At 35.5% G+C, this 26017-nt stretch overlaps 1 protein-coding gene across 14 annotated transcripts in view; it reads right to left on the reverse strand.

The window, feature by feature from the left end:
- Positions 1 to 301: 301 nt before the first annotated feature.
- SLIT2 (slit guidance ligand 2) overlaps positions 302 to 26017 on the reverse strand; it is a 259333-nt gene continuing 233617 nt past the window's right edge. For 11 of the 14 annotated variants that reach the window (XM_032187221.1, XM_032187217.1, XM_032187213.1 and 8 more), the window contains 8 exons: positions 22213 to 22306; positions 20158 to 20295; positions 19824 to 20064; positions 19367 to 19497; positions 15183 to 15337; positions 7972 to 8260; positions 2541 to 2752; positions 302 to 1449 (listed from right to left, as the gene is read on the reverse strand). In XM_032187221.1, the coding sequence (XP_032043112.1) occupies positions 1208 to 1449; positions 2541 to 2752; positions 7972 to 8260; positions 15183 to 15337; positions 19367 to 19497; positions 19824 to 20064; positions 20158 to 20295; positions 22213 to 22306 (1502 nt within the window). In that variant the 3' untranslated portion in view covers positions 302 to 1207. Of the gene's footprint in view, positions 1450 to 2103; positions 2193 to 2540; positions 2753 to 7971; positions 8261 to 15182; positions 15338 to 19366; positions 19498 to 19823; positions 20065 to 20157; positions 20296 to 22212; positions 22307 to 26017 lie in introns of all 14 variants that reach the window. The other 3 variants (XM_032187222.1, XM_032187218.1, XM_032187223.1) reach the window with 3 other exon arrangements.

Consider the following 26017-nt stretch of genomic DNA (forward strand, 5'->3'; position numbering starts at 1 on the left):
TGTATATAGGGAAAATTAACTTCTCTACAATTGCCACCTAGTGTAAAGACATTTTCTGTCGTACATTACAGGTTCTTGGAAGGTGTCCTGATTATCTGCGGTACGTGAAAACTGCAGATTGTCATCACTTTCAGATTCAGTGACACCAAGTGGTCAGATTCTAAGGGAGAAAGAAAAAGGAAAGGGGAAAGGGAGGAAAAAGCAGACTGAAAACATTTACCCCAAGACGACATGCTACGTTAGTTCTATTGCAAAAAATCCTGATTTTTAAGTCATTTTCTTTAAAAAAAAATACAAAAATACTGGGACAAATATAAATTAATATATATTAAAGCATTGAAAAACAGTAAAAGGGATGGCCTAAAAGGGTTAAGTACAATGTACTTTGATACAATAAATATTTCTCAATGAAACTGAATACTGTATAGAGTTGTTTTAGAACTCATAGAAACAGGAATCCATATTATTACTAATTTATCCATCAATAATCTATTTTTATCATCCCCCAAACATTTATATTACAAAAAAATTAATACTGGAAAAGGGCAGATAAACACTTTTTGTATGCTTCTTTTGCTAACATGCTGACATAAAAGTATACATCATCAGGAGATTGCAGGATTATAGTATATTCTCGTATCTCCCATTTCCCATCCACTAAATGGGACCCCATCTTCTCAAGATACTTAATAATACCAAAGATAAAATGTATTTCATACAATTGTTATTTCTGTATAATCTGATTCTTTTCACTCATAATGCATCCTCATCCATAGGTAAGTGATTGGTATGATTTGTCAAGACAAAATATACTGATACGAAAGTGAAAAAAAAAAAAGCCTCATGTTCTGGCCAACATTTCATCTCTGAGATGTTAAGTTGAAAGTCAATATGTATAGTGTCAGTATATCTTCAGCATGTTATAAAGAAGAATCCGTGTTAAAAGCAGTTAAGTTTCCCATCACTGTTGCAACGTTACCAGGTCTTTTTATTTTTTTCCTTCAGAGATCCTCTTGGTTATGAGAAGTCTCAGTTCAAGCACTTGAATCTTTTTTCAAATGAAGAAAAAGTCTTTATTCTCATAATAAAAATAAGTCTGTTCTGTAATTTACAATATATTTCAAATATTTCCACTATGAAGCATTAATTAGTCCGACATGGTCAATAAGTATACAACATTTTCAAAAGACAAGTGTGACAGGGACACTTAGGAGGGACAATTTGTACAGCCACACTTCACCACTTTCTCAACCTCATCCACAAATGACGACCCATCAGTGCATTCAAAAGAGTATTTCCGTCTCTTGCTCCTTAGTGGTCCACAGCACTGCCCGGATGAACATCCTCCTTTACATTCTAGTCTCGATACCTTCTTGGTCGTCTGGCACGCAGCATACCCTTGCTGCTTTTGGTAGTAATCTCGGATTCGTTCCCCTCGACAAGAGATTTCTGCAGAAAACAACATTTAAAATAAGAGATACGCTTTTGAGATACAGGTCACAGAAGGGTTGGGATTGCTAAAGAAGATGCTGTGTTTCTAATTGTGGATCGGATTGATATTTTAAAGTTTGACTTAGGCTTCATAATGGGAACTAGTGGTTCTATCAAACATAATTTGATTAATGCTGAGTTTTATTTCCTATACCTCCTATTTTCAGTAAAGTTTATATTATGTATATGTAAACCATAAATACAAAGCTATTACAATGACAAGAAAATTGGAAGCTTAAATCTTTTCCTCTTTTATAAAAATACACATCTTCTGTTCCTACATTGCTAGCAGCTGGTTCTATTTACCATAGGGAAATGTTTCAGAGAGCATGCAATTTAATTTATTAGACCTGGAGTTTAATATTATTCAATCTGTTATTTAATACAAGTTACATTCCACTAACTTCATAAATTACTGAGGTATAAAACCAGCTAAAAATGAGACATCTGTTTAAAGTTCTACAACCATTTTCCTCTCTTCTATTCAGATCTATGTACAATACAAAATAAATGCCATCTGGGGTAAGGGAAAGAGGGAGAGGGAGAGCTTTGATAGACAAAGGAAAAAGAAAAAGGTAGGGGGAAAAGTCATCCTGTTTTCATCCATCTCACCTGCATAATTCGCTGTGATAAATCAGTTGAAGCTGAGAGGTCAAAAGTAGAGTTTGTGATAAAACTAGGAGCAGAATCATTGGATTTGGCTTCTCAGTTGCAGAAGGCAGAAAAACAATAAATACAGAAAGATACAGCAGGTAAAAGGTAGTAGTTAAATATAGTAAAAATGAGTTTCTGAATAAAGGCAAAAAAAAAAGTTTTCACAGAAAAACGTTTGATGAAAAATCTTCAAAACGTAAATAAATTCATGGGAAAAGTTTGATTTTTCTCTCACTGAGATAAAGTCTTATGGTCAAAAAAAAAGCAACAAATGTGTGCATTGTGGGGGAAAAAAAAAGTTGGTAATGTTGTTGACTGTTCATGTTTTAATAAAACAAACCTTTTTTTCTAAGACCAGAACAATAACATGATTTTTAAATTATTATTATTTTTACCTTTATCACAGCTGTCCCCCGTGTATCCGCTGCTGCATTCGCAATATGGTTTCCCAAGTCCTGAAAGCCTGCATTTGCCATGTTTACACCTGATGGATTGGCAGGGGTTAAACAGCATTTCGTCTTCATCACAGAGGACTCCCCCATGTCCCTGCAGGCATTTACAACTGTATGAAAATGCATTGATTGGCAAGCAGGTACCATGCACACATCTACAGGGGAAACAAGCCCAAGAGAATAAAAATAAATTATTCATCAAAGTTCAGGCTAAGCAACATTAACTACAAATACTTTGGACTGTACTCAGAAGAAATTGCTTTTTTTTTTTTTTCTAATGGACTTTTTCAGTGAGATGCAGTGAAGTGGTTTATAAGCTTCTTATAATTGGTACACAAAACAAGCTGCAGTACAGAACTCTGTCTCACCAGAAAACAACCGCTGTAGATGTGTTATGGAAGAATTTTATAGTCCACAGTTATTAAATTCAGCATTTCCTGTCTACCTAAATTTGTAGCATGCTTTCAAGAACATGGCAAGATCAAACCCAAATGTAATCCATTAGAATTAAGTAGAGAAAACGATACTCACCTGAAATTCTGTTATAATTTCTAAAAGCATATTGTCACTCATGAAACATGGGGCTCCAGCACAAAGGCAGATCAGATACTTCCTAGCTAAAACTTTTCCAAGCAATGGCAATTTCAAAGCTGAACAAGTGTCCCAACCCACCCCCCCCCCATCAAATGTATTAGTCTGCTTTGAAGACTGCCATTGGCATGGTCATGTAACGTATGAACCAGGTCTTCACTAAAGGCTGGCAGTATTCATCTAGTACTTGTGTCAAAACTCACACTAGATGAAGTTGCATATTATCAGGTCTCACCCAAATGATTTAAACTAGCTACCCTCTCCATTGGGCTGTTGTAAACATTTGTGGCAGGCTCAAATTTGTTGTTAGACAAAAAAGCTGTCAGTTAATCTGCACCTTTTAAGTTCTGATTGTACAATATGGGAACACACAGCTAGTCTTACTTCTCAGAGAGAGGTGGAGTTTCCCAAATTGTTTCCAATGTTTCTTAGGAAAGATATCTAATTACCTGTTCCTAGGTGTAAGCTGAGGATTAGGGAAACTGATCTTCTGAAAACATCACCAAAGACTTGCAATAATAACACTTCCCTTTGTTCATTTGGTGGCATAAGGTCTATAAATTTCTTCCTAGAAATAATGTCATTTCCTTTAACTGCTGCCTCACACAAGTTTTCTATGTACTGTTTTGTAAGGAGACAGCAAAGATTCCTCTGCAGGAAGGATCCTGATACTCAAGCTCATGGTCACTGTAATGTTTCTCTGTACTGTAAGATCCCAAGCCCACAGACTCCTTAGCAGTTTCTGGCAGCCACGTAAATAAGTAAATAAATGAAAAGCTTTGGATGAAAAAAAAAACAAAACAAAAACAAAACAAAACAAAAAAAAAATCAATCTAAAAAAAAATACTTTGTTTTGGTTTGGAAGATAAAGAAAAAAATATATAAAATGTCATTTCATAGTAAAAGAAGAGTTCTGGTAAGAACATCTCATTTTTAAATTTTTTAGATAACAGTATTTCTGGAAGCTTTTTCCTTTGTACTCTACTCCTTTAGTACAGTAAGAATTTTGGTAAAATTGAAAAGAATCCACAAAACATTTTAAGTCAGACAAACTTGAATTAAAAAAGCTATTAAAAACCTGTTTCAATTTATAAATGTCACCAAGTTCCAGTCATCAATGATAGTTACATTACAATTCTCTATCTGTACCCTTTATTCTGTCCAAGCACTTTAGCAAGGTATTAACTAGAAGGAAAAAGAGTATGGGAAGACATTCTCAACACAAGGTATTCAAATGGCGCAACACACAGCCTCCATCTGCATATTGAGTTTGGGATTAAACACTGCAAATATGAAATTTAACTAGTAGTTTAAGCACCTCCAAGTTCCTCATTATGCAAGAGTGTAATTCTCAATGAATTATGTTCCCTAAAAAATTCCAAATTGTACCTGTGGTTGAGTTCTGATATTCCAAGACTCAGATAAGCAACTAAAAACTGAAGGATTAGACAGCATCATAAAGCAGCTAGCTTTCATTTAGTTTTCCTCATGTGTAGCATTAGATCTGTTCACCACTTACAAAACCAACACTTTCAGGACATCTGATTTATGAAGCTACTCAGGCAACACTGATATCATGTCATACTCTATGGAGGCTGTTTTATATATCAAAGCAATCTGTGTCAGGATCTTTGGTAAAATTCTTCTTGACTTAAAGATGATTAAATCTTAGCTAATGCCAGATCTTTTACTTTTGCTTCCACCTGTTCTTTGAAGAATTTCATTAAAAAAAAATTCATCTTCAGACTGTACTGCAAGGAACATCAAGCTAAGTGCAAACTCTCAGGCACTCGTTAGATTTGTAATTGCCATAGGCTCCCCACACACTCATGAAGAAAAACAAGCTTATCCATAAGGTGATTAGACCACTTGAGTTCTAATTTACTCTTCAGAAATGTGTTTCTTCCTTTAGCAACTATCGAGCAAACTTTGGTCACTTTGTTCCTAACTCAAGCAACTTGATTTACGTAAAATAAATCAAAGTCCTAAGCTTTTTATGGTGTGCAAGGATCTCTAAAAGATCTCCTACATTTTCAAAACAGAGATCATAGTAGTAACTTTGTTTCTCAGAAAAAGTGGAACATCATATTGTACTAAGCAGACAAAATACACCTATTCGATAGGCAGGATTTATAGGTGCATCAAGAAATCAAATTCTGCAGAAGCTAAAGAACAGAAACCACCTTCATTCCAAATAAAGAATTGTGGTTTGGCTTTTTCTGCTAAAAGCTCACAGCACTATATACAACTGAAACAAAAACAATACTTGCAAGAGCTAACAAAATACTAATATTGTGCTCACTTAATTGCATCCATGAAAGAAATTCCAAATTGTATGTTTCTGATACTTGCCAAGTTTTGTAATTCACAGCAAGAAATATTCAGTTTGGGTATAGATGCATATAGTTGTAAGAATCTATATATAACACTAGTTATATATACTACACTAGTGGTGTTCCCCAGGGCTCACTGCTGGGGTCAGTCCTCTTTAATATCTTTATTGATGATCTGGATGAGTGGATTGTGTGCACCCTCAGTAAGTTTGCAGATGACACCAAGATAGGTGTGTATGTCGATCTGCCCGAGGGTAGGAAGGCTCTGCAGGAGGATCTGGATAGGCTGCACCGATGGGCTGAGGCCAACTGTATGAAGTTCAACAAGGCCAAGTGCCGGATCCTGCACCTGGGGCACAATAACCCCAAGCAGAGCTACAGGCTGGGAGATGATGGTTGGAAAGCTGCCAGGCAGAGAAGGACCTGAGAGTATTGGTAGATAGTCGGCTGAATATGAGCCAGCAGTGTGCTCAGGTGGCCAAGAAGGCCAACAGCATCCTGGCTTGTATAAGAAGCAGCATGGCCAGCAGGTCTAGGGAAGTGATTGTCCCCCTGTACTCAGCTCTGGTGAGGCCACACCTTGAGGACTGTGTTCAGTTTTGGGCCCTCGCTACAAGAAGGACATGGAGGTGCCCAAGAGAGTCCAGAGAAGGGCAACAAAGCTGGTGAGGGGTCTGGAGAACAAGTCTTACAAGGAGCAGCACAGGGAGCTGGGGTTGTTCAGCCTGGAGAAAAGGAGGCTCAGGGACGACCTTATTGCTCTCTACAGGTACATTAAAGGAGGCTGTAGTGAGGTGGGGGTTGGTCTATTCTCCCACGTGCCTGGCAACAGGATGAGGGGGAATGGGCTAAAGTTGCACCAGGGGAGTTTTAGGTTGGATATTAGGAAAAACTTCTTTACCGAAAGGGTTGTGAGGCATTGGAAGGGGCTGCCTAGGGAAGTGGTCGATTCACTGTCCCTGGAGGTCTTTAAAAGACGTTTAGATGTTGAGCTTCGTGATACGGTTTAGTGGAGGACTTGTTAGTGTTAGGTCAGAGGTTAGACTAAGTGATCTTGGAGGTCTCTTCCAACCTAGATGATTCTGTGATTCTGTAGTTTTTCAAGGATACTTCAAAGAAATTATCTGGATTCTCTTATTATAGAACTTAATGGTACAGATCCTTATTTTTGACTCCCAAGGTATAAAATAGATGTGATAGACAATGCATTTATATTTTTTAACCTGCTGTGACTTTCTTTCTTTCTTTCTTAAGCAACTGTAAAAGTGAACAGTGTAAGAAAGAAGATTCATAGACAATGAAGTGCTACAATGATATGCCTCAAAATTTCACTGCTATGGCTCTGGGAAGAGTTCAAAACCCAATAGTACTGAAATAGTCCATAACCAATGTAAACAAAGCATGCTAACTAGTGTATAAAGCTTTAAAAGGTCAGACTCTCAACACACACTCAGTCAAAAGATTACTTAAACGTAACTTTATATTGGAGTCAAAATTTGCCTTATTAGAATGTCCTAGCAAACTCAGACACTGGTCCTCAAAAGCCAAAAACTATGTACGCCAGACCACTAAAAAAAGTCCAGGTCAGACTACTTTACCATTGGGAAAAAAGAAAAAAAAAAAAAAAAAAAAAAGGCATTTGCCAAACTGCAGTAAGGACAGTGGGACAGTGGTAAGGGTAGACAGAATGGTATCTTTGTTGTGCATGACCAACACAACCTGAAGTACACTGAACTTCTGAAGTTTCTGATCTTCTTGTGCTGGGAGATCATGAGCCAAGAAATTTTACTTGTCTCTGTAGCAAATCGAAAAGATAAATACACATACATATAAATACTTTCATATCTCTATATAGATACACACACATATATACATGACCCTCTCTATAAACATAGATAAAATGTCCAACATAAAACGTTCTTTTAAGTCTACAAAAATAATTAGCGCACACACACTTAAACAAAAGTTTACCACAAAGGTAGAAATCTATTTTTCAGCCAAAACATGTGGTATTGTGGAAATATGAAACTGTTAGATACATCCATTGTATCAAGTTTTTACTACACTTTAATATTTTTTTTTTCATTTGCAAATTCTTTAAAATTATTTTTGTGTTAAGTATCATACCAATAGTTGCACTTGCATTACAATAATTCATTACATAACAAGCCAGTACAGAAGTATGTTAGAGCACAGACTCCAATCATATCCCATGTTAAGGCTTTAGGCAGAACTACACTGTGAGGTGTGTATCTTCTCCCCTAAACAGGGAACTTTTTCATTAAGTTTATGGAAAGAATACACTATAATTTGGATGCTGTTTTCACTTTTACATGTTCAGTATATTTTGTTTCTTGTTGAAAGAAAGTGTGAACTTTTATGAAAAAATATACATAAGAGGATAATTGTATGCATATTACACTATTGTTCTGTTTTGAGGAAGGACATACTTATTTCCGAGACATGGATCATTAGTTTGTTGATCACAGAGGGGTCCAGTCCATCCTCCTTCACACTCACAGGAAAAGCCTGACTGGCTGGTAGCATGGCATGTTCCATGCACACAAACTTTCTTGTGACAAGGCTCACAACCTGGCAGAATTCCCACTTGCAGTGGCACATTTCTGAAGTCCTGGAGTTCACTGTTGATATACAGATTACGGATGCAACCATGGAAACTTGTGCCATTCTGGCCTGGAGACTGGCGTAAAGCTGCAATGTTATTTTTCACAGGCATGCCTAGGAAATGAACAATAGCAAATAATCAATACATTTTTGGTACTGTTTTCTACACCATTTTCCCTATTTTTTAATACATTAAAATTTTATATACTTATTCCTAATTAATTCTGTGCAGATATTCAGCCTACAACAATGTGCAATGAGCTAGCATTTGGAAAATGTCCTTTGTCAAGCATGCGTGAAAACCAACTCTAAAACTGTAAGTCTTTAGCTCCAACTGGATATAGAAGTTCATACAGGAAGCTCACAACTGTGAAAAGGTTTGGGTACATGACTGTTTTTGACGTAATGCAAGTAAGTCTAAGACAGTACATAGTGTCTGAATCTTGAAAAAAACAAAATTGTAAAAATTTAGCATTTTACAAAAATTATGCACCAACTGCTAAGATGCTCAAATCCAGAAGAATTTAGTAGGGCCAGGTCATCAATTTGGAGCTGGCATACACATTTCGAATGTGAAATTTTGCTAGTTAATATGCTTTAAAAGAAAAGCTCAAGTGGGGGAGGTTTCATTACTTTCAAAAATACTTCCGTTCATCGTGCCCTGAAAGAAGATTAATAAAAAAGCCACTCATAGTTTGTTATTATCATTGCAATCAAAGATAGGCAATAATAACAATAATTCAATATAAAAATACTTATTTGTAGATATTTCTAGGTAGTGCAAATGATCATTATTTTCAGAATATTTCCTTTGTTGTAGTCTATAATTGTAAGAGATGGAACTGGAGCAAGAGTCACACATACGTAATTTAGTTATCATTCCTTTGGGTTACTTTAATAATTTATGACAATTCAGACAAACACTACTCTTAAACATTTTTTCCTTCTAAAAATAAAGGTTTTTCTCCTATTATTCTGCCTTTCTATTTTTTTAAACTTATTGCCAACATTTTGCCCTATATTAATTAGTCCTTAAGACATTAAATTCAAATAATTAATGCACAAATCTTCAGTGCCTCCTGAGACTAATAAGTAAAGGAAATAAGAAGAGATTGGACTGTGAACTTAGGCACATGGTCTGAACTTTTGGGTAGACCTGTGCGGTGTCAAGAGTTGGACTTGATGATCCTTAAGGGTCCCTTCCAACTCAGGATATTCTATGATTCTATGATTCTATGAAATCAAAGTGTATTGAGCACTAAAAAAAATTTGGTTACCTGAAAACAAATATGTTTGTTAGCTGCAGATGTGAATTCATAGGCAAAATTAACAGTTTAAATTCTGGTACTTAGTAAGATAACAACCAGAGAAAGATCTAATGTTCTGCATTGTTGCTCATTAACCCTGTAAACTTCTAATGTTTTATAAAGTTACTCAGAATGAACAGTTAAGAGTACTGTGGAATGGCTGTGCAACTGAATGAAGGAGACCTGCCTTTCATTTACATGTTATTATAATTTCATTGGGCTATTCTACAGTTATTATAGGAATTAATAATATTCTATCTATACTGCTTAAGGCTTAATCTTCTCTGATCTTATCACCTAAGTAAAACAGGCTTAGGACAATTATATTAAAGGACTCAGACTGCAAACAATCATTAATATCCATTTCCTCAAAACTATTTGCTGTATTTCCAAAATTCAGAGTTAAGGCAAAGTCATCATGGACTCTTAACCCCAAAGTTTACCTTGAAAGTAACGCTCAGCAAACATTTAGGCATATGACTTGAGGCACCTAATAGGCGAATAGGTACACTGAATTTATCCATTGCAAACTAAGTACATTAACGCAATGCTAAACTAGATATATTCAAGTATCAGGAATTTTAGATATGACTTCTGGGAAGCATATAAGAATATATCACACAATATAATATGAGGTATATGACATAAGTTTCAGAGAATTTTTTTCCTATGTTCTCTAATGCAGAAGACACTTTGAAACATATATGCAAGCTTTTAGCCTGTACAGTTTATACTTCTAGCAAGTTAGCAAGTGTTAGAAGACCAAAATGTGTGCAAATGATTCTCCTTTTCTTTAGAAATATTTCTTTGACAATTTTTAGACAAAAGTTCTTTATCGTTTGGGAAAGAACTGACATTGAAATGATGCAGACATATTTCAGCTGTATTATCTGAAAGGTAAAAAAGCAGCTTTGGCATTGCCCCTCCTTTCCACCCTCCTTTATGCTTTTGGTCACAGAACCTTCTACAGGTAAATTACCAAATCTACTGCCCAAGGAGGCAGATAGTAAGGGCTCTATTAAGTAACAGGTATACAATAATACTGTCAAAATAAAGGACACACAGAAGGATACAGAGAAGGCAGAATTACTGAACGCCTTCTTTGCTTCAATCTTCATTGCAAAGACCAGCCCTCAGGAATCTCTGACCTTAGAGACAAGGGAGGAAGTCTGGAGAAAGGAGACCTTTTTCTAGGTCAATGAGGATCAGGTCAGAGATCTCTTAGGCAAATTTGACACTCACAAATCCATGGGCCCAGATGGGAATGCATCCACAAGTGCTGAGGGAGCTCACAGATGTTATTGCTAGGCCGCTCTCCATCACCTTTGAAAGGTTGTGGATAACAGAAGAGGTGCCTGAGTACTAGAAGAAAACCCCTGTCACCCCAGTCTTCAAAAAGGGCAAGAAGGAGGACCCAGGAAACTACAAACCAGTCAGCCTCACCTCCATCCCTGGAAAGGTGATGGAGTCACTCATCCTGGTGGTCATCTCCAAGCATGTGAAGGATAAAAAAGAATAGCCAGCATGGGTTCACCAAGGGGGCATCATGCTTGACAAAACTGATAGCCTTCTATGATGGAATGACTAGCTGGGTGTATGGGGGGAGAGCAGTGGATATTGTCTACCTTCGTTTCAATAAGGCTTTTGACATATAATATCCTCATAGGCAAGCTCGGGAAGTGTGGGATGGATGAATGGACAGTGAGTTGGATTGATAATTGTCTGGATGGCAGAGCTCAGAAGGTTGTGATCAGTGGCACTGAGTTTACTCGAAGGCCTGTAGCTAGCAGTGTCCCGCAGGTGTCCGTACTCGGTCTAGTCCTGTTCAACTTACTCATCACTGACCTGGACAATGGAACAGATTGCACCCTCAGCAAGTCTGTGGATGACACAAAGCTGGAAAGAGTGGCTTATACGCGAGAGGACTGTGCTGCCATTCAGAGAGACCTCAACAACTGGAGTTCTGGGCCATGAGGAACCTCATGAAGTTCAACAAAAGCAAATGCAGGGTCCCGCACCTAGGGAGGAATAACCCCATGAACCAGTACAGGTTGGGAGCTGACCTGCTGGAAAGCAGCCCTGCAGAGAAGGACCTGGGAGTCCTGGTGGACAGCAGGTTAACCATGAGCCAGCGTTGTGACCTTGTGGCCAAGAGGACCAGTGGTATCCATGAGTGATTAGGAAGAGTATTGCCAGCAGGTTGAGGGAAGTGATCCTGCACCTCTACTCAGCCTGGTGAGGTCTCACCTGGAGTATTGTGTCCAGTTCTGGGCTCCCCAGTATAAGAGGGACATGGAGCTACTGGAGCAAGTCTGGCAGAGGGCTACAAAGATGATTATGGCACTGGAGCATGTGTCATATGAGGAGAGGCTGAGGGAGCTGGGCCTGTTTAGCTTGGAGAAGAAAAGACTGAGAGGGAAGCTTATCAATGTATTCAAATATCTGTAGTGCGGTTGTCAAGATAATGAGGCTGGACTCTTTTCAGTGGTGCTCAGTGACAGGACAAGAGGCAACAGGCACAAACTGAAACACAAGAAGATCCATCTGAATATGAGAAGACATTTCTTTACTGTAAGGGTGACAAAACACTGGAAAAGGTTTCCCAGAGAGGTTGTGGAGTCTCCATTCTTTGGAGATATTCAAAACCTGCCTGGATGCTATCCTGTGCAACACGCACTAGGTGACCCTACTTGGCAGGGGGGTTGGACCAGATGATCTCCAGAGGTCCCTTCCAACCTCAACCTTTCTGTGTGATTCTGTGAAACTAAGCATCTCATTAAGAAGCTGTTAGAGCAGAGCAGCTGCAAATGAAAAGCAGCTGATGCCTTACCTGTGTCAGAAATAGCAACTTCTGTGAAACAAGATGTCACTCTCAACTAGTAAAATATGCTCTAATTTCTGAAAGTAGAATATGAATTATCAGTGAAGCCTGATGAAGAGAGAAGAAAGTTTCTCCCGTTAGACTTCTTACCGAAACGCCATAGACTTTCAGTAAGATTTATTGTGATCTATTATAGAAAGACTGAAAAATATCTAGTGTGTGGTCTGACCTCAAAGAGAGCCACAGAGTTGGAAAAAATGTCACACAAACAAAGGTAAAATTGATTACCCTCCTTTCTGTAAAAAATAGATTAAATTATTCCCTTCCTAACCAACCAAAATAATCGTGACCCAAGAATAGCTTTGTCCGAAGACAGAAAGAGAGAGAGAGAGAGAGACAGAGAGAGAGAGAGAGAACCATACAAGGACTTGCTGTCAAGTCTGAATTTCATTCATCCTGCCAGCTGAGGTGATGCTTACCAGAAATGCCATTTTAACAGAAAGGTGATAAGAGTAAGTGTAAGCTACATGATGATATAGGTGTCAAACTAAGACTTTGGCAAAGATAAGAATACTGCATAAAATTCTAGTGAGAATTTGAGTTCTTAACTGAAGGAAATGTGTGATCAAATTCTTTAAAATTCTACATAGATTTGGGTACAAAAAAAAAAAAAATGAATGAATCTCAAAAAGATGAGTAACATAAAAATGCAAGAGTGAAACTTAACAACTTAACCATTTGGAAAACTTTAAGAAGATAAATATGAAAACATAAGGAACATAAAAGCTTGTTTTTTTTTCTTCATCTTGTAATAACACACTTCTAATAGTGGTTTTCATTCTGTTTTAGACCAACATTTCTTACAATAGCTGAAAGTATTTTTCTGCTTGGAGCCTGAATGTGAAGAACAGAAATAGAGGGAATGCAGGACATCTCTAAAGCCTATGCTTCATGATGAAGAAAACTTCTGCTCTTAGGAATCGACCACAGTAGGAAATGCATCATTTCTGAAAATAATTTCTTTTGATGCAGATTAATGTGATTCTTCTAATGGAGACACAGACCTGCAAGGTGAAGATGCAAGGAGAGAACCATATGTCAGAAATCAACAAGTAAGTGTTACTTACTAAATGTTTGTACTTGGGCATTTCATTAAAGTTGCCTACAACAGACAGGGAAATCATTCTGTACTAATCTTAATTTTCAAGAAGTTGTAAAATTGGTCTTAGCAGTCATTAAACAACAAATGGATGTTGACAATAAAGTAAGGAAGCACATAGTGTCTTCTGAGAATATAGGACCATCTCTCCTTCTAAAAAATGTGACACAGAACACTGTGTAAATAACACTACAGAAATAATTCAAGTGGAAAAATAGATACACTTCCACAACACAATCCTCCTTTGAAGATGTGTGATACAAGGCAATTTTAAAGCAAAACATATATTTCATTACACCAATTATTTTCTTTGCTGGTATGAGAGCAATGAGTAATATTGAATTTTATCTTGTACTTCTTTTCATCTTAGACAGAAGGAGGCAATGACCAAATCCAAAAAGATGTGACAAAAAACCTGAAGTATTTCAAAGAACAGCGGTGATTTTTAGAGACAAAACTCATCCTTCATCACTTGCGACTGAGGCACTTGTTTCTCTGTTTTTATAGGAGAAACAGACTATTCTTGATCAGAATGAAAGTTTGTTGTTTGTCTTTCCCATTACAAATAATCTAAGAAGCTGCCTTGAGGTCTTCTGTATTTAGAATAATTGGAATATTTAGAAGAAGATAAATTTGACAGAGAAAATAGGTGACTGATGAGCATATTATTGGTATCATAACCTTTTTTTTTTTGCAGAGTGAACACGCTCAAGTCAAAAAAATTTAGACACAAAAGAGTTCTTAAGAATTGGACAACAATAAAATGATTAAGACAAAGAAAGTATGTATTCTTCTTACAGAAAGAACAGATCAGAAGGAGACTCCTTTGATGTCTCCCGTAAGAGTGTGAGGTTAAACTAAGTAGAAGTTGAAGACTGGTAGAAGATTTACACTATTTAACAACTATGCTGAAGCTCTGATCATTAAGAATGACACCTGCTACCCAGGATGGTGAGAAGGCACAAAATGGTGGCTGAAGTTTTTGACTCAACCTAGGTTATGCAGGCCCATCAAAAATTCAGAAAAACTGCTGTTTAAAAATGTGCTTGAATCCATAGTTCTATACAGTAAATCGCAGAAAATAATCAGTAATGTTCTGTGTTTATCTATAACATAATATCAGTTTTACTGAAAGAATGATTTCTTCTCAAACCAAACCAAAAATCTCCCCAAACAACCTTGCCACATACTGTATGGCAACTTTCCAGTCCCTTCCCTTCTTACCAAACCAAATAACCACTAATTCTTATCAGCCCTAAGAAATAAGATCTGAAGACAGAAATTATACTTCAAGACTTTATACTTTGCTATCATTCCTGCAGATACCTGTACAGTGAAATAGAAATGCAAAACATGACCAAAACAGAATGCTACTATTCTACACTTTCTGAATAGGTGTTACTGAATCTTCGGATAGCTAAGTGATGTGCATTTCTTCATTACAATAAAAATGTTCATTACAATGAGCAGTAGAAAATCACAGAATTTTGCAGTTGGCATCACATATCCATACTGATTAAATAGCAACATATACAGTTTATGGGGACATGCTTTATTTTTCAACTAAATTTAAAGTATAAGGGCATTTATTTTTAGAGTACTAGCCAATCTTCCACTACTATTTGTTAAAATTGAAACTATTTAGATCAACTGCTCAAAATTCATTTTAAGATGTTACCTCAATGAATAAGTCTCTTACTATGTAGTTATTAATGTATATTACCAGACTAAATTAGCTGATTCTCTTACCTCCTACATACAGCGGAGAGTCAAAATTTAGAGTGGACTGCTTGGACAAATTGGTAATTATCTTGGGGCTTCCTCCATCAACAGACAAAGACAGAATCTGATCCATGGCTAGCAGCTCCACAATGTGGAAATTTCCATCATTAATAGTTTCCACACTGAAAAATAAATAATATACATTTAATTCTGGTTAGAACCATTCTGATTTTCTTTCACTTTAATTGTTAATACAACTTCAGAACAAAACTTCTCCAGGAGTACAGTTTCTGGAAAACTAGATTGTACTAGGACACACAGGCATGCATAAGAGCCAATACAATGTTATACTCCTTCAATATCACTCTATTAGTAATATGTATTGTAGTTATTAATAGCCACTTTTCATTGTCATTCCTGTCCTCATCAAATCATGAACTGTGAAAATACAGATGATATTCTAAACATGAGTTGAAATACATTTACTAGGCAGAAAGCCAAACACAAAAACAGTTTGTATTTCCTATACAACAATGTGATTTTTCAATATATGTGTGTGTGTATCCTACATGTTGCAAGGTAGTGAGTTTACATATTCTGCTCTGAGTTGACTCCAGCAATATATAAACCTATAGTTTAATGGAATATGGAACAACATCTAACTTTAGGCCTGCCAGAGAAAATCACAGCATTGGTCTGGGCAGCTCTACCGATGCTAGCAATAAGATAATTTGTAGTGTTTATTAGGCCTGGTTATTTCTGTGTTCAGTTTCTGGCTTGTACTGTGAATGTCGTGGTGTTTTTGTTGTTGCTGTTGTTTTGCCTATGTATACCATTTCCTTCTGCTTACTAACAAGATATGAACCCACTATCAGGAGAATGCCTGAAATGTTTCATACAGAGAAGGCTTTCTTCAAGCGTGGTACTTATGCTGTGCAAGGACAAGCCTACACATTAATGTTACTAAGTACAAGAAATGTCTGTCTGTACTTATCAGCTTCAATAGTACAGCAAATATTTAAGTGCAGGGTAGCTACTCTGCACTTGAGCACAGTTTAGGTACATCAGAGAAGTAAGTCTCTGAATTGAGTAGTTCCAGGTCTTAATACATCATAATACTTGTTTTACTTCTAGCCCATTTTTAACTGAAGAGTTAAGAGCTGAATGTATGACTGTATGGAAGTTATGACAATGAGCTGTAGCCCAGAGACCAGACATAGCCATTCGCATGGCAGCATCAGATAGAATGCCATCAGATAGGTTAGCTTAAGCCTTTGAAATGTAAATTAAATGAACCAATTGCATGATGTTAGGCTGAGATGGACAATCATACAGACAGTGAGCTCTTCTTATTACAAAATCAGTATAGAGGAAAAGGATTATCTTGCTAAATCTCTAGGAAAAAATCAAACAAATTACCTTATAACATCTTTAATGATGTTTTAATTAACCTAACTGCTTTTGCCCTGCAACAGATCAGATGCACTCTGATCTGAGTCGTTTACAGCTGTGATACATTAAGCTGCTTCTTAGCTATTTATTACTAACTTCAGCTATGTAGACAAGCCCAGATGCATATGGATATAAGATCTGCATAGCAGCATGCAAGTTTTAGGTAAGCTGAGCTCTACATGAAAGGACAAACGCACAATGAAGACACTGGCAGAATAAGCAGTTTTTGAGAATGGGCAGGAGGGCAGACCGCCTGAGAGTTTCAATGTGGGGAAGAAAAAGGTGGAGTTTATCATTCCTAAAGAGTATGGTCTATTCAAATCATTAGAGGTTGCTTGCTGTGGTCGAGCAATAAGAAAAGTGCCAGGATAAATTTAACACATTTCAATGAATCCAGTTAAAAAATAAAAAAATTGTTACAAGAATTAAAATTGGATATGACTTTTTGGCTCAAGTAAACAAGAAGCCCAGATATAATGTTCTTATTCCAAGGCAACTTATGTTAGTTTACAACTTAGCAACCTTTCACACTACAGTATTTAAAAGGATGATAGCAACACAGAACATGTGTTTTTATAGAAAGAGGTCATTATTCCAGGGAAGTATAAAACATAATGTGTAAAGAGCATGTGTTTATTAAAAGCTTCTAGTTTTTAACTGTTTCACTGGTAAAATTTACTGCAGAAAGAGGAACTCTCCTAGCTAAGAGTGGTTTAAATTAAAGGGGAAATAAACACAAAGCGTATCTGTGCAATATTTCCTGCCAATGCACTTACATTACTTTTAGCCCATTTCCCATTGGAGAATTAAGAGCTGAATGCATAGATCCTAATGAAAAGCTGTAAAAAAAAACTGATTTAAAGCTTCTGGAACTCTGTAGAAGAATAATGATTTGTGAAGAAATATTCCCATATTTCCAATAAATATATGATGAAAACTGCTTTACAAAATGAATAGGTTTATATATATATATATATATATATATATATATTTATATATATATATAAAACAAACAAACAAAAACATTTATAATTTAAAAATGGATGTCCAGACCAAACAAAACCCAAGTGGATCAACTTTTCCAAATTAACCATATTCAATGAATTCATGTTCATTATTGATCTAGGCACTGCCATCATCTTACCTTGTTACTCATATTTACTTACGAGTGTTTTGGGGTTGATGGCTCTTTCTGCAGATTGGTAAAAGCAGTTCTCATTCACTCTACAAAGCTAGACTTCTGTTACTGTTCATTCTCCATATTTATCATGATTAAATCATCTGTTTGCAACTGTGTTTTATTGCTACTACAAGCACATCTGCAGGCTTTACAGCTCCCGCTTGACTCCTTCTTAATGCACCATTTCTTGACTGCCATTTATGTAATAAAACTTTATTTTAACTTGGTTTAATCTCTCTAGTCTTAGTTGTTGTTTGTTTTTGACATCTGTTTCAGGCATCTCGTCTTTGCTTAGTGAAGTACGGATTGCCTTATTCTTTTCTGCAATTTTAAATTTCTGTTAAATACTTAGATTCTCTGTAAAGTCAAATCCTATTTTTAATATATGACAATATATACAATTAAAATACATATAGTATTTCCAAAGGCTAAACCATCTCATGGAACTGTAAACAATGTTTTAAATCATATATTGCACCAGAAAACAGAAGCAATCTTCAGACCCTTCTTGTAAAATGATATGATTTTATTAATCAACTTATTTACTTATTTATTTTTTTTTTTCCTGTAGAACACTACTAAAACCACAGTTCCCTTGCTGTTATTACCTAAGAAAGTTTAGCATTGTTTCCCTGCTACAGAGACTTAAGATTTTGATTTTATATTGCCATTTGGGTGCAATCATTTCTAAAAATCATTTACTTTCAATGTTATGTCAGAACAGTGTCAACTACTAGAATCTCCAGCAAGTGACTACTCACTAGATATAGTTTTACAATGCAAGATATGTAAATACAGAAAAAATAAGATTTGGGGAAAACTATATTAATACTCCCCAATTACTTCTGAATCTATTTGAAACAGCAGGCAGATCAATGACAAATTGATGCCTGTTGTCTTTTTGTTCACTCTTGCAATGTCTGTATGCAAATCCTTGAAAAGAGTGACAAGAAAACCTGGGAAATTCAGTTAGTATTTTTTTCAGAAAATCAGATAAATTTGACTTTAGAAACAGATGTGGATTCTATCTCTTGATGATTCTGGAAGCAAAAAACATGTATTTTTCAAGCGTAGTGCCTTTTTTAGAATTAAATTTTTAGCTTTCTCCTCCCTTGCCAGGAAAAGTCCCACTTTTTAAGACTGCCTAACACAGAAAAGAAGACAAACTAAGCTGCCATTTCATTTCTGCTTATGCAGTATAGTTCTGCACTTTACCCTGCACACTAGAAAACTATTTGGCAGTAACATCATAGGAAAAAAAAAAAAAAAACAACAAAAAAAAACACTTTCACATTTTTTACACAAATGTATAAATATTCTGCTGTAAGGCTAACTCTTACTCAGTTTTAATGGATCAAATAAGGTATTATCTTTTTGACATACATGCATTATTTTCCAAGCAAAATCATGTCTTTTGGCAATGTTTTAATTATAAAATATCTGACTATACATTAAATAGCATGTAGTAGTTCTTTTAACGATCTATTCAAAATATGTGATTTTGATATAAAAAATTAAGACATTTTTTGTTTCAGTTACTTTTTTTTTTTTTTTTTTTTTTTTTTTAATTTGTGTTCACCTGTAAATTGCAGAGGCTGGATAAGATCCTGTGTCGTAACTAACCCTCACTCTACCACGGTACAGCTCTACTGCTATGTGATCTTTATCGCCTTTGTAGAGAAGGATCCCACTGTCTTCATCCGTGGCAATCTAATTAAAAGAAAGAAACACTTAGAAAGAACTAAAAATATTAAATCAAAATGCTGTAGTAAGTGAATTTCTGAATTTACTGCTATAGCCTATTACTTTACTGTAAAATTCTTCCTTCATTGCCAACATGACAAAATTCTTTCTGTTCCAATCAATAAGCCCATCTACTTCAGTATGATAGAGTTATTCTATTATTTTTATATATTTTTAGCTCAAACTGTGAAAAGCTGTTTAAGTGAGCCAATACATTTTGGGTATTTTTCCACACTATGAGAGATCATTTACACCATTTTCCAGATCAGAATCTGCAACAGAAATAATCTTACCTGCAGAGTGATATTGGTCTGGGGGCGTATCTTAGCTGAAGGAATTTGTAGATAGGATTCTTTGTTGACAAAATTTATACTGATCAGTTTTTCACATTTTTCACCCTGGTAGCCTGATAAACACTGGCAGATTGGTTCACTCTCTTTTATAATACACTGGGCTCCATTTTGGCATTCATAGTTATCACAAGGACTGGTGCGAGGTAAAACCATTGGCGGTGAAAACTCACAAAACAAGCCACTAAATACAAATAGAAAAATCAGTATTTCAAAAAAATAAAATGTGACTTTTAGAAAGACATACATGTTTTTATTGTCTTCAGATCTTCCTCACCTGTATCCTTCTGGGCAAATACATGTATACCCATTAACTGCATCAGTACACTGTGCTCCATTTTTACATTTGTTGTCCTGGCAGTCATCAAAGTCAATATCGCAATGTTCACCTATGTATCCAGGTGTGCAGTCACATCTGTGAAACAGGAAAGCAGGTTGGATAACACAGTGCCTCTTAATAATAGTGTGTTTATGACAAAGATAAGGACCTACTGAATTGTTTAAAACTTGAGGAAAAAAAATCATTGCTGTGACTTTGTATATAAAAACTATGTAGCTTAATCATGTTATTATTTGGAGAGTCTACAGTGCATGGAATCCAGGTTTGCCAGTTACACATGCTTACTCATTATCTGACATTATATCAAATAATTTGTGTCTTAAAATCTAGAGAGCCCTCATGAATCATTTTGACAGTTCTTGGAATTTATGAGTAATGCAGAAAGTTAAGGGATGTGGTAAGTGGCTGTGAACACTAAAAATAATCAGTTATGTTTAGTTGCTGAAACTGAGAAAAATAATCCAAAGTTTCTATTATACTGATGGATATTTCCTTTGTCAACTGAGCAACTAGGATTGGGCCAATGATTCATTTATTCAGTTTATAGGTTATTCATAGCTTTGCCCCTCCCCCCCCCCCCCCCCCCCAAAAAAAAAAAAAGCTCAACCAGACCGATAGCTGCATGGTTAGTGAACTAACGGTAAGTCTCAAACACACCCTAACCCTTCCCTGAGACCCAAATCCCCACTGGACTAGAAATTTCACATTATCAAAATAGTGTGTAAATTTTTTTTTTTTGCTATTATTATTTTACTCATGCAACTCTCACTGTTAATGTTAATGGCATTCCTGCAAGGAATTCTCATGTTAGATTGAGTGAATGCTCAGAACTCTGTGAAAAATGAATGGAAAAGATTACTAATTCATACATTCACATGCTCTTCTTTTTATTAAGATGTATGTGATTGATTTCATTAGACTCTGTGATTCCCTTCTTGATGTTGTTTCTTCTTGTATCTAAGAGTTGCTCTAAAGAGCAAAGAGTCATTTCAAATAGCTGTGTAATGTTAAATTAAGTACTTCAATAAAATATGTCCCAATTTTTATTCAGCAAATATGAATAAGAAAATGGAATGAGAATATAAGGCACGCTATTAAAAAGCTAAGTGAGATACATGCTTGAAGCTAATGCATGTGTTAGCTTCTGATTTAAAATCTCAGAAAGTGAGATTTTAAAGATGGAAGATTAATGAACTGGGCAGTCAAGTATAACATACCAAACTAGGCTTATTGAAATGACATGAAGATAATAAACATAACACAGACAAATTTAAATCCAATAAGTTTTTTATTTTCCAGTTTAAAACTATCAACTTCATTTCATTTTCATATGAATATTTGATATAATTGAATATTTTTTGCCACATTTTAATAACACATTGTTTCATAAGTAGTTGGAATGATTATCAATCCTAGATAAGCTGATTCTGGGACAAGAACATAATGTGCATAAAACATGTGCGAAAGCTGCAGGTTTCCTAAATTTATTAACCTAAAGCCTATTAAAAACACTTTTAAGTATGTGTACTAATTAATTATAAGGATATGGTATAATTACAGATTAGTTTTCTTGGGAATTAACTTTATTTTATATCTTTCAGTGTACCTTCCTAATAACCTCTTTCACAATTAATTCTCAGAAAGCAGTATAATAATTCCACTTCAGTTCAATGTAATTATTTTCCTATTGGCTAAGCTACTACAAAGGTTTTGTATAGACAGTTACATAGACTAAACACTCTATATTTTGTTCCTCTTTAAATTCTGAATGAAATTAGAACTGTTAAGGATCTTTTAATTCCGTAAACATATTTAAGTTAATAATGTAGATCTACCTGAAAATAAATGGGTCTATACTACCACAATATTTGATTATAATTGAAATCGGTATTTTGACAATAGAACTTATTTCCACTAAAAGAAAAGAAGTTGAACAGGATAAATAAATAGAAATTTAGACTCAGCTAGACCATGACAATATTTTAAACTTACTTGTAACCTTTGGGTGTCAATATACACTTTGAGTCATGTTGGCAAGGATTCAGGTTTTGAGCACAGAAATCTAGTTTCTCCTCACAGAGCTCACCTGAAATGTAACGTATGTTGTCAACTCAGTGAAAACACCACAGTGACCTGAAAATAATTGTATTTTAAAAGTAACTGCTATGATTTTTTTTTTTTTTGTTAACACTAAAAAAATACATACCTCATGATACAATGAATAAATTTCACACAGAAATATTGATTTGTACTGTAAGTTGTTACTGTTAATACAACTGTCTGACAATATAATTCCAATTACCCAGCAATGAAAACTTGCTTTCTACTTTTTCCTAATTGACACTCCAATATATCACAATAATCTGTTGTCATAATATGTCATAATATACCCGTTCTGTGAAAAAAAAAAGAAAAATAATTCCCTGCTGTTAGAAGCTTAACATGGGCTGGGTAATCTATACAATATTTTAATATGGTTAAAATAGGATCTCATTGCAACTTTTTGAAAAGTAAACACTTATAGATACGTAAACAGATAACTAATGTCTTGTTCCCTAACTAATCAGAAGATACCATGAATAATGTCCTGGTTTACCACTGGTTTGTAAAAGAAGTATAATTATTCTAGCATCCATAAGAAGAATATTTTAAACCCTATACCTGATGAATTTAGAGACTCGTATTGGGACCTAATACTATGGAAGGAGCAGGGTTGCTCCTTGTTATTTGTCAAGTGAGTAAAGAAATTGAACAGTGCACCAAAATGAGGAAGAAAAGAGCAGAAGATAGCAGATGTCTTCAGTGCTCAAGTCAAACTTTAATTCAGGAAGAACAATACTTAGCAATCCTCAGTTTTACCCAGCTAAGTGTGGTGCTGGCCAGCAGCATAGCTAGATCACAGCATGTTTAAGGCCGCCTGCCTTTAAGGCTGCCTGCTCCAACCCTCTGCTCAAGCACAGCCATCCATAGCAGGCTACCCAGGACCATGTTCAGGCAGCTTCTGAAGATCTCCAAGGAGGAGACTCCACAGCCTCTCTGGGCAACTTGTGCCAGTGCTCTGTCACCTGCACACCACAGAAGTGCTGCCTGATGTTTAGACAGAAACTCCCATGTTCCAGTTCGTGCCCACTGACTCTTGTCTGGGCAGTGGCCACCAATGAAAAGTGCCCGAATGAGCAATCAATATCTGCTGGAAGGCAGTACAGTACTGAGGATGAGGACAGCATCATCATCAGTGCAGTGTAGGAAAGAAGAAAGGCAGACCACTTAGGGACACATCTTGGGTAGAATCACAAACAGGTGGATTGGAAAAAGGCAGAAAGGTATAGGATAATAACATCAAAATGGAGTTTTAGAGCAGGAATATGAATTAAGATATCTTCCAAAATACATATGCACGTATATGTGTATGAACCAGCTCATCAGCTACTACTGTCATTAAGCAATAAGGTTTCTAACATCTTAAAGTGCTCCTTGTCAATTTCTCAGAGTGCTTAGCACAACACAAACTACCCTCTGTCTTACATGGGCTTCTCTGGCATCACAGAAGTACACATAATAATAAACTGAAAGCAACAGTAGATGGTTAAATGTCTATTTTTCTTGTTTTTTTTTTTTTTTTTTTTTTTTTCCCCTGGGGTTGGGGGGTGAGGAGGGGCAGCTTCAACTGATCCTCCCTAGAAAGCTGTCATTTCCACAGCAAGCATACTTACATACCATTGTTTAAGACTACACACTATCATGACTACTCAAGACCTCACATATTATTTCCAGAACTTATTTCTTAGGATATGTAAAATTTATTTCAAACAATAGAAAAATAAATAAAATTTAGAGTTGAGGAACAGTCCCCATTAGCAGCAATGACAGAGAAAAAGGCAAAACTGAACAAGAGCTAAGATGGTTAAACAAGAGCATAAAAACACATCATTAATATATATGTTGAAGTTCTATAAGGCATGGAACCTCGCAATAACATGGAACATGGATAAAAAAAGAAAAACTGCTACAAAATTGCATCACAGCCCTCCAGCAGGGAAAAAAAAAACAAAACAACAAATAAATAAATAAGATCCAAACTGGTTCCACTGGTTCCATACAAAGGTTTAAAAAACAAGAACAAAAAAAAATATAGCACCTTACCAATTTGCAAGTAGAGTATTTTCCATACAAAACTAAATAAGCTTTGAATTAACATAAGACAATGGTATTCAAGCACAGGCTATTTAGCAGACCTTGGGAAAGCTGTCAATGTGATAGTAAATATATTTAGGAAATTGAATGAAGATCAAATACAGGCCACTGAAGATGACTAATACACAGGATTTAAATTCTATCCTCAAAGCCTCTTCAAAATCTCTATGGACTTACTAGTCTTGAAGCGTGAAACTGTTATGGCTAGGTCAGTGCACAAAGAATCCTGAAATACCAGGGATTCTTAGCATCCCATGATATATCAAACAAAAAACAGATCCGTTTCTCTTTTCAAAGGGTTTTGTTTGAAAAAAACAACCACAAACAAACAAACAAAACTAAAACACCACTAGTTCTTAATTTATACTGTTAATATATTTATCTTCTGAGTGGAGCTTTTCTGTAATGAAAACATAACTGTTTGAGGAAAAGTAAATAGAAAAAGTAAGTAGAAATACATGACATGGAATCTGAATCACTGAATAATAGCTTCCTCATAAAGTAACATCTTTTAGCATATTGAATAACCAATGTATTATTCAGAATTTAACTGAGACAAAGGTGAAGACGAGAAAATAATTTTGTTGAAATGAAGAGAGTGATGAAAGTGAAAAGCTCACTGAAGGAAATACCAGGTTTATCTAGTTATGCTTCTTGGCCTTACTGGAAGGAAATGTCAGAGAGTTCTCTGATTTTAAAAAAACATGACATGTTTTTAAAACCATTCTACAAAATAATGTAAAACAATTGCGAAAAAAAGTCTTAGGTCAAGGAAGCTTACTACCAATGTTATACTCATAACAATACCAAGCCTGTTGTAACTGAGCTTGGCTAAGTAACCATGTTTTTGAAGATGACGATGGGAACATTATTGTACACAGAAAAAAAAAAAAAAAAAGCAACAGACTAGTTTGTTTAAAAATAATCAGTACATACAGTGTCAAAAAAAAAAAAAAAGTTCCAAAACTTAATTAGAAACAGTTGTAACTGTTTTCATGAGATATCTGAAAAGCTATGGAGTCTGCTTTCTGGTACGTAGTAGCACTAAAACCAGTGGAACTGTGTCATCGACATAGTCTGAATGAAGACCCTCCAACATCAAAACTGGAATATTTGCTGAGATTTTACCACTAGATATAGATGATGTTTCAGATTTAAACAGTCAGACAGCACTATTCAATATTGATAATGTGTTGTGTGCAACCAAAGATATAAGTTGCTAGATTCACAGGTTAGTTTTTGTTTCCTCTGCATATGTTAATACACTTATGATTTGATGAGATTATAAATCGTAGAAAAAAATAACTTTGGATTTTCCAATATATAAAGGCATATAGTATAACAAATGATAAAGAACAATGCAATGATATGAAAAATGATTTACATCATTGCTATTTTGCTAGTTGGGCAATAAATTTAAAATATAATTATATAAAGGAACGTGACCCAGTATATTTCTGAATGAAGAGAAGAGCTCTAAGACAAATGAACATGGGCTGCTGAATATTACAGCACATTGAAAATTACAGACAAGCTTACTGAAGAAACAAGCATAAAATCACCAGTGTATTAGCAAAACTGAGTATGATATTAGAATATAAAT

Source organism: Aythya fuligula, chromosome 4 (assembly GCF_009819795.1).
Source record: "Aythya fuligula isolate bAytFul2 chromosome 4, bAytFul2.pri, whole genome shotgun sequence".
Taxonomy (NCBI): domain Eukaryota; kingdom Metazoa; phylum Chordata; class Aves; order Anseriformes; family Anatidae; genus Aythya; species Aythya fuligula.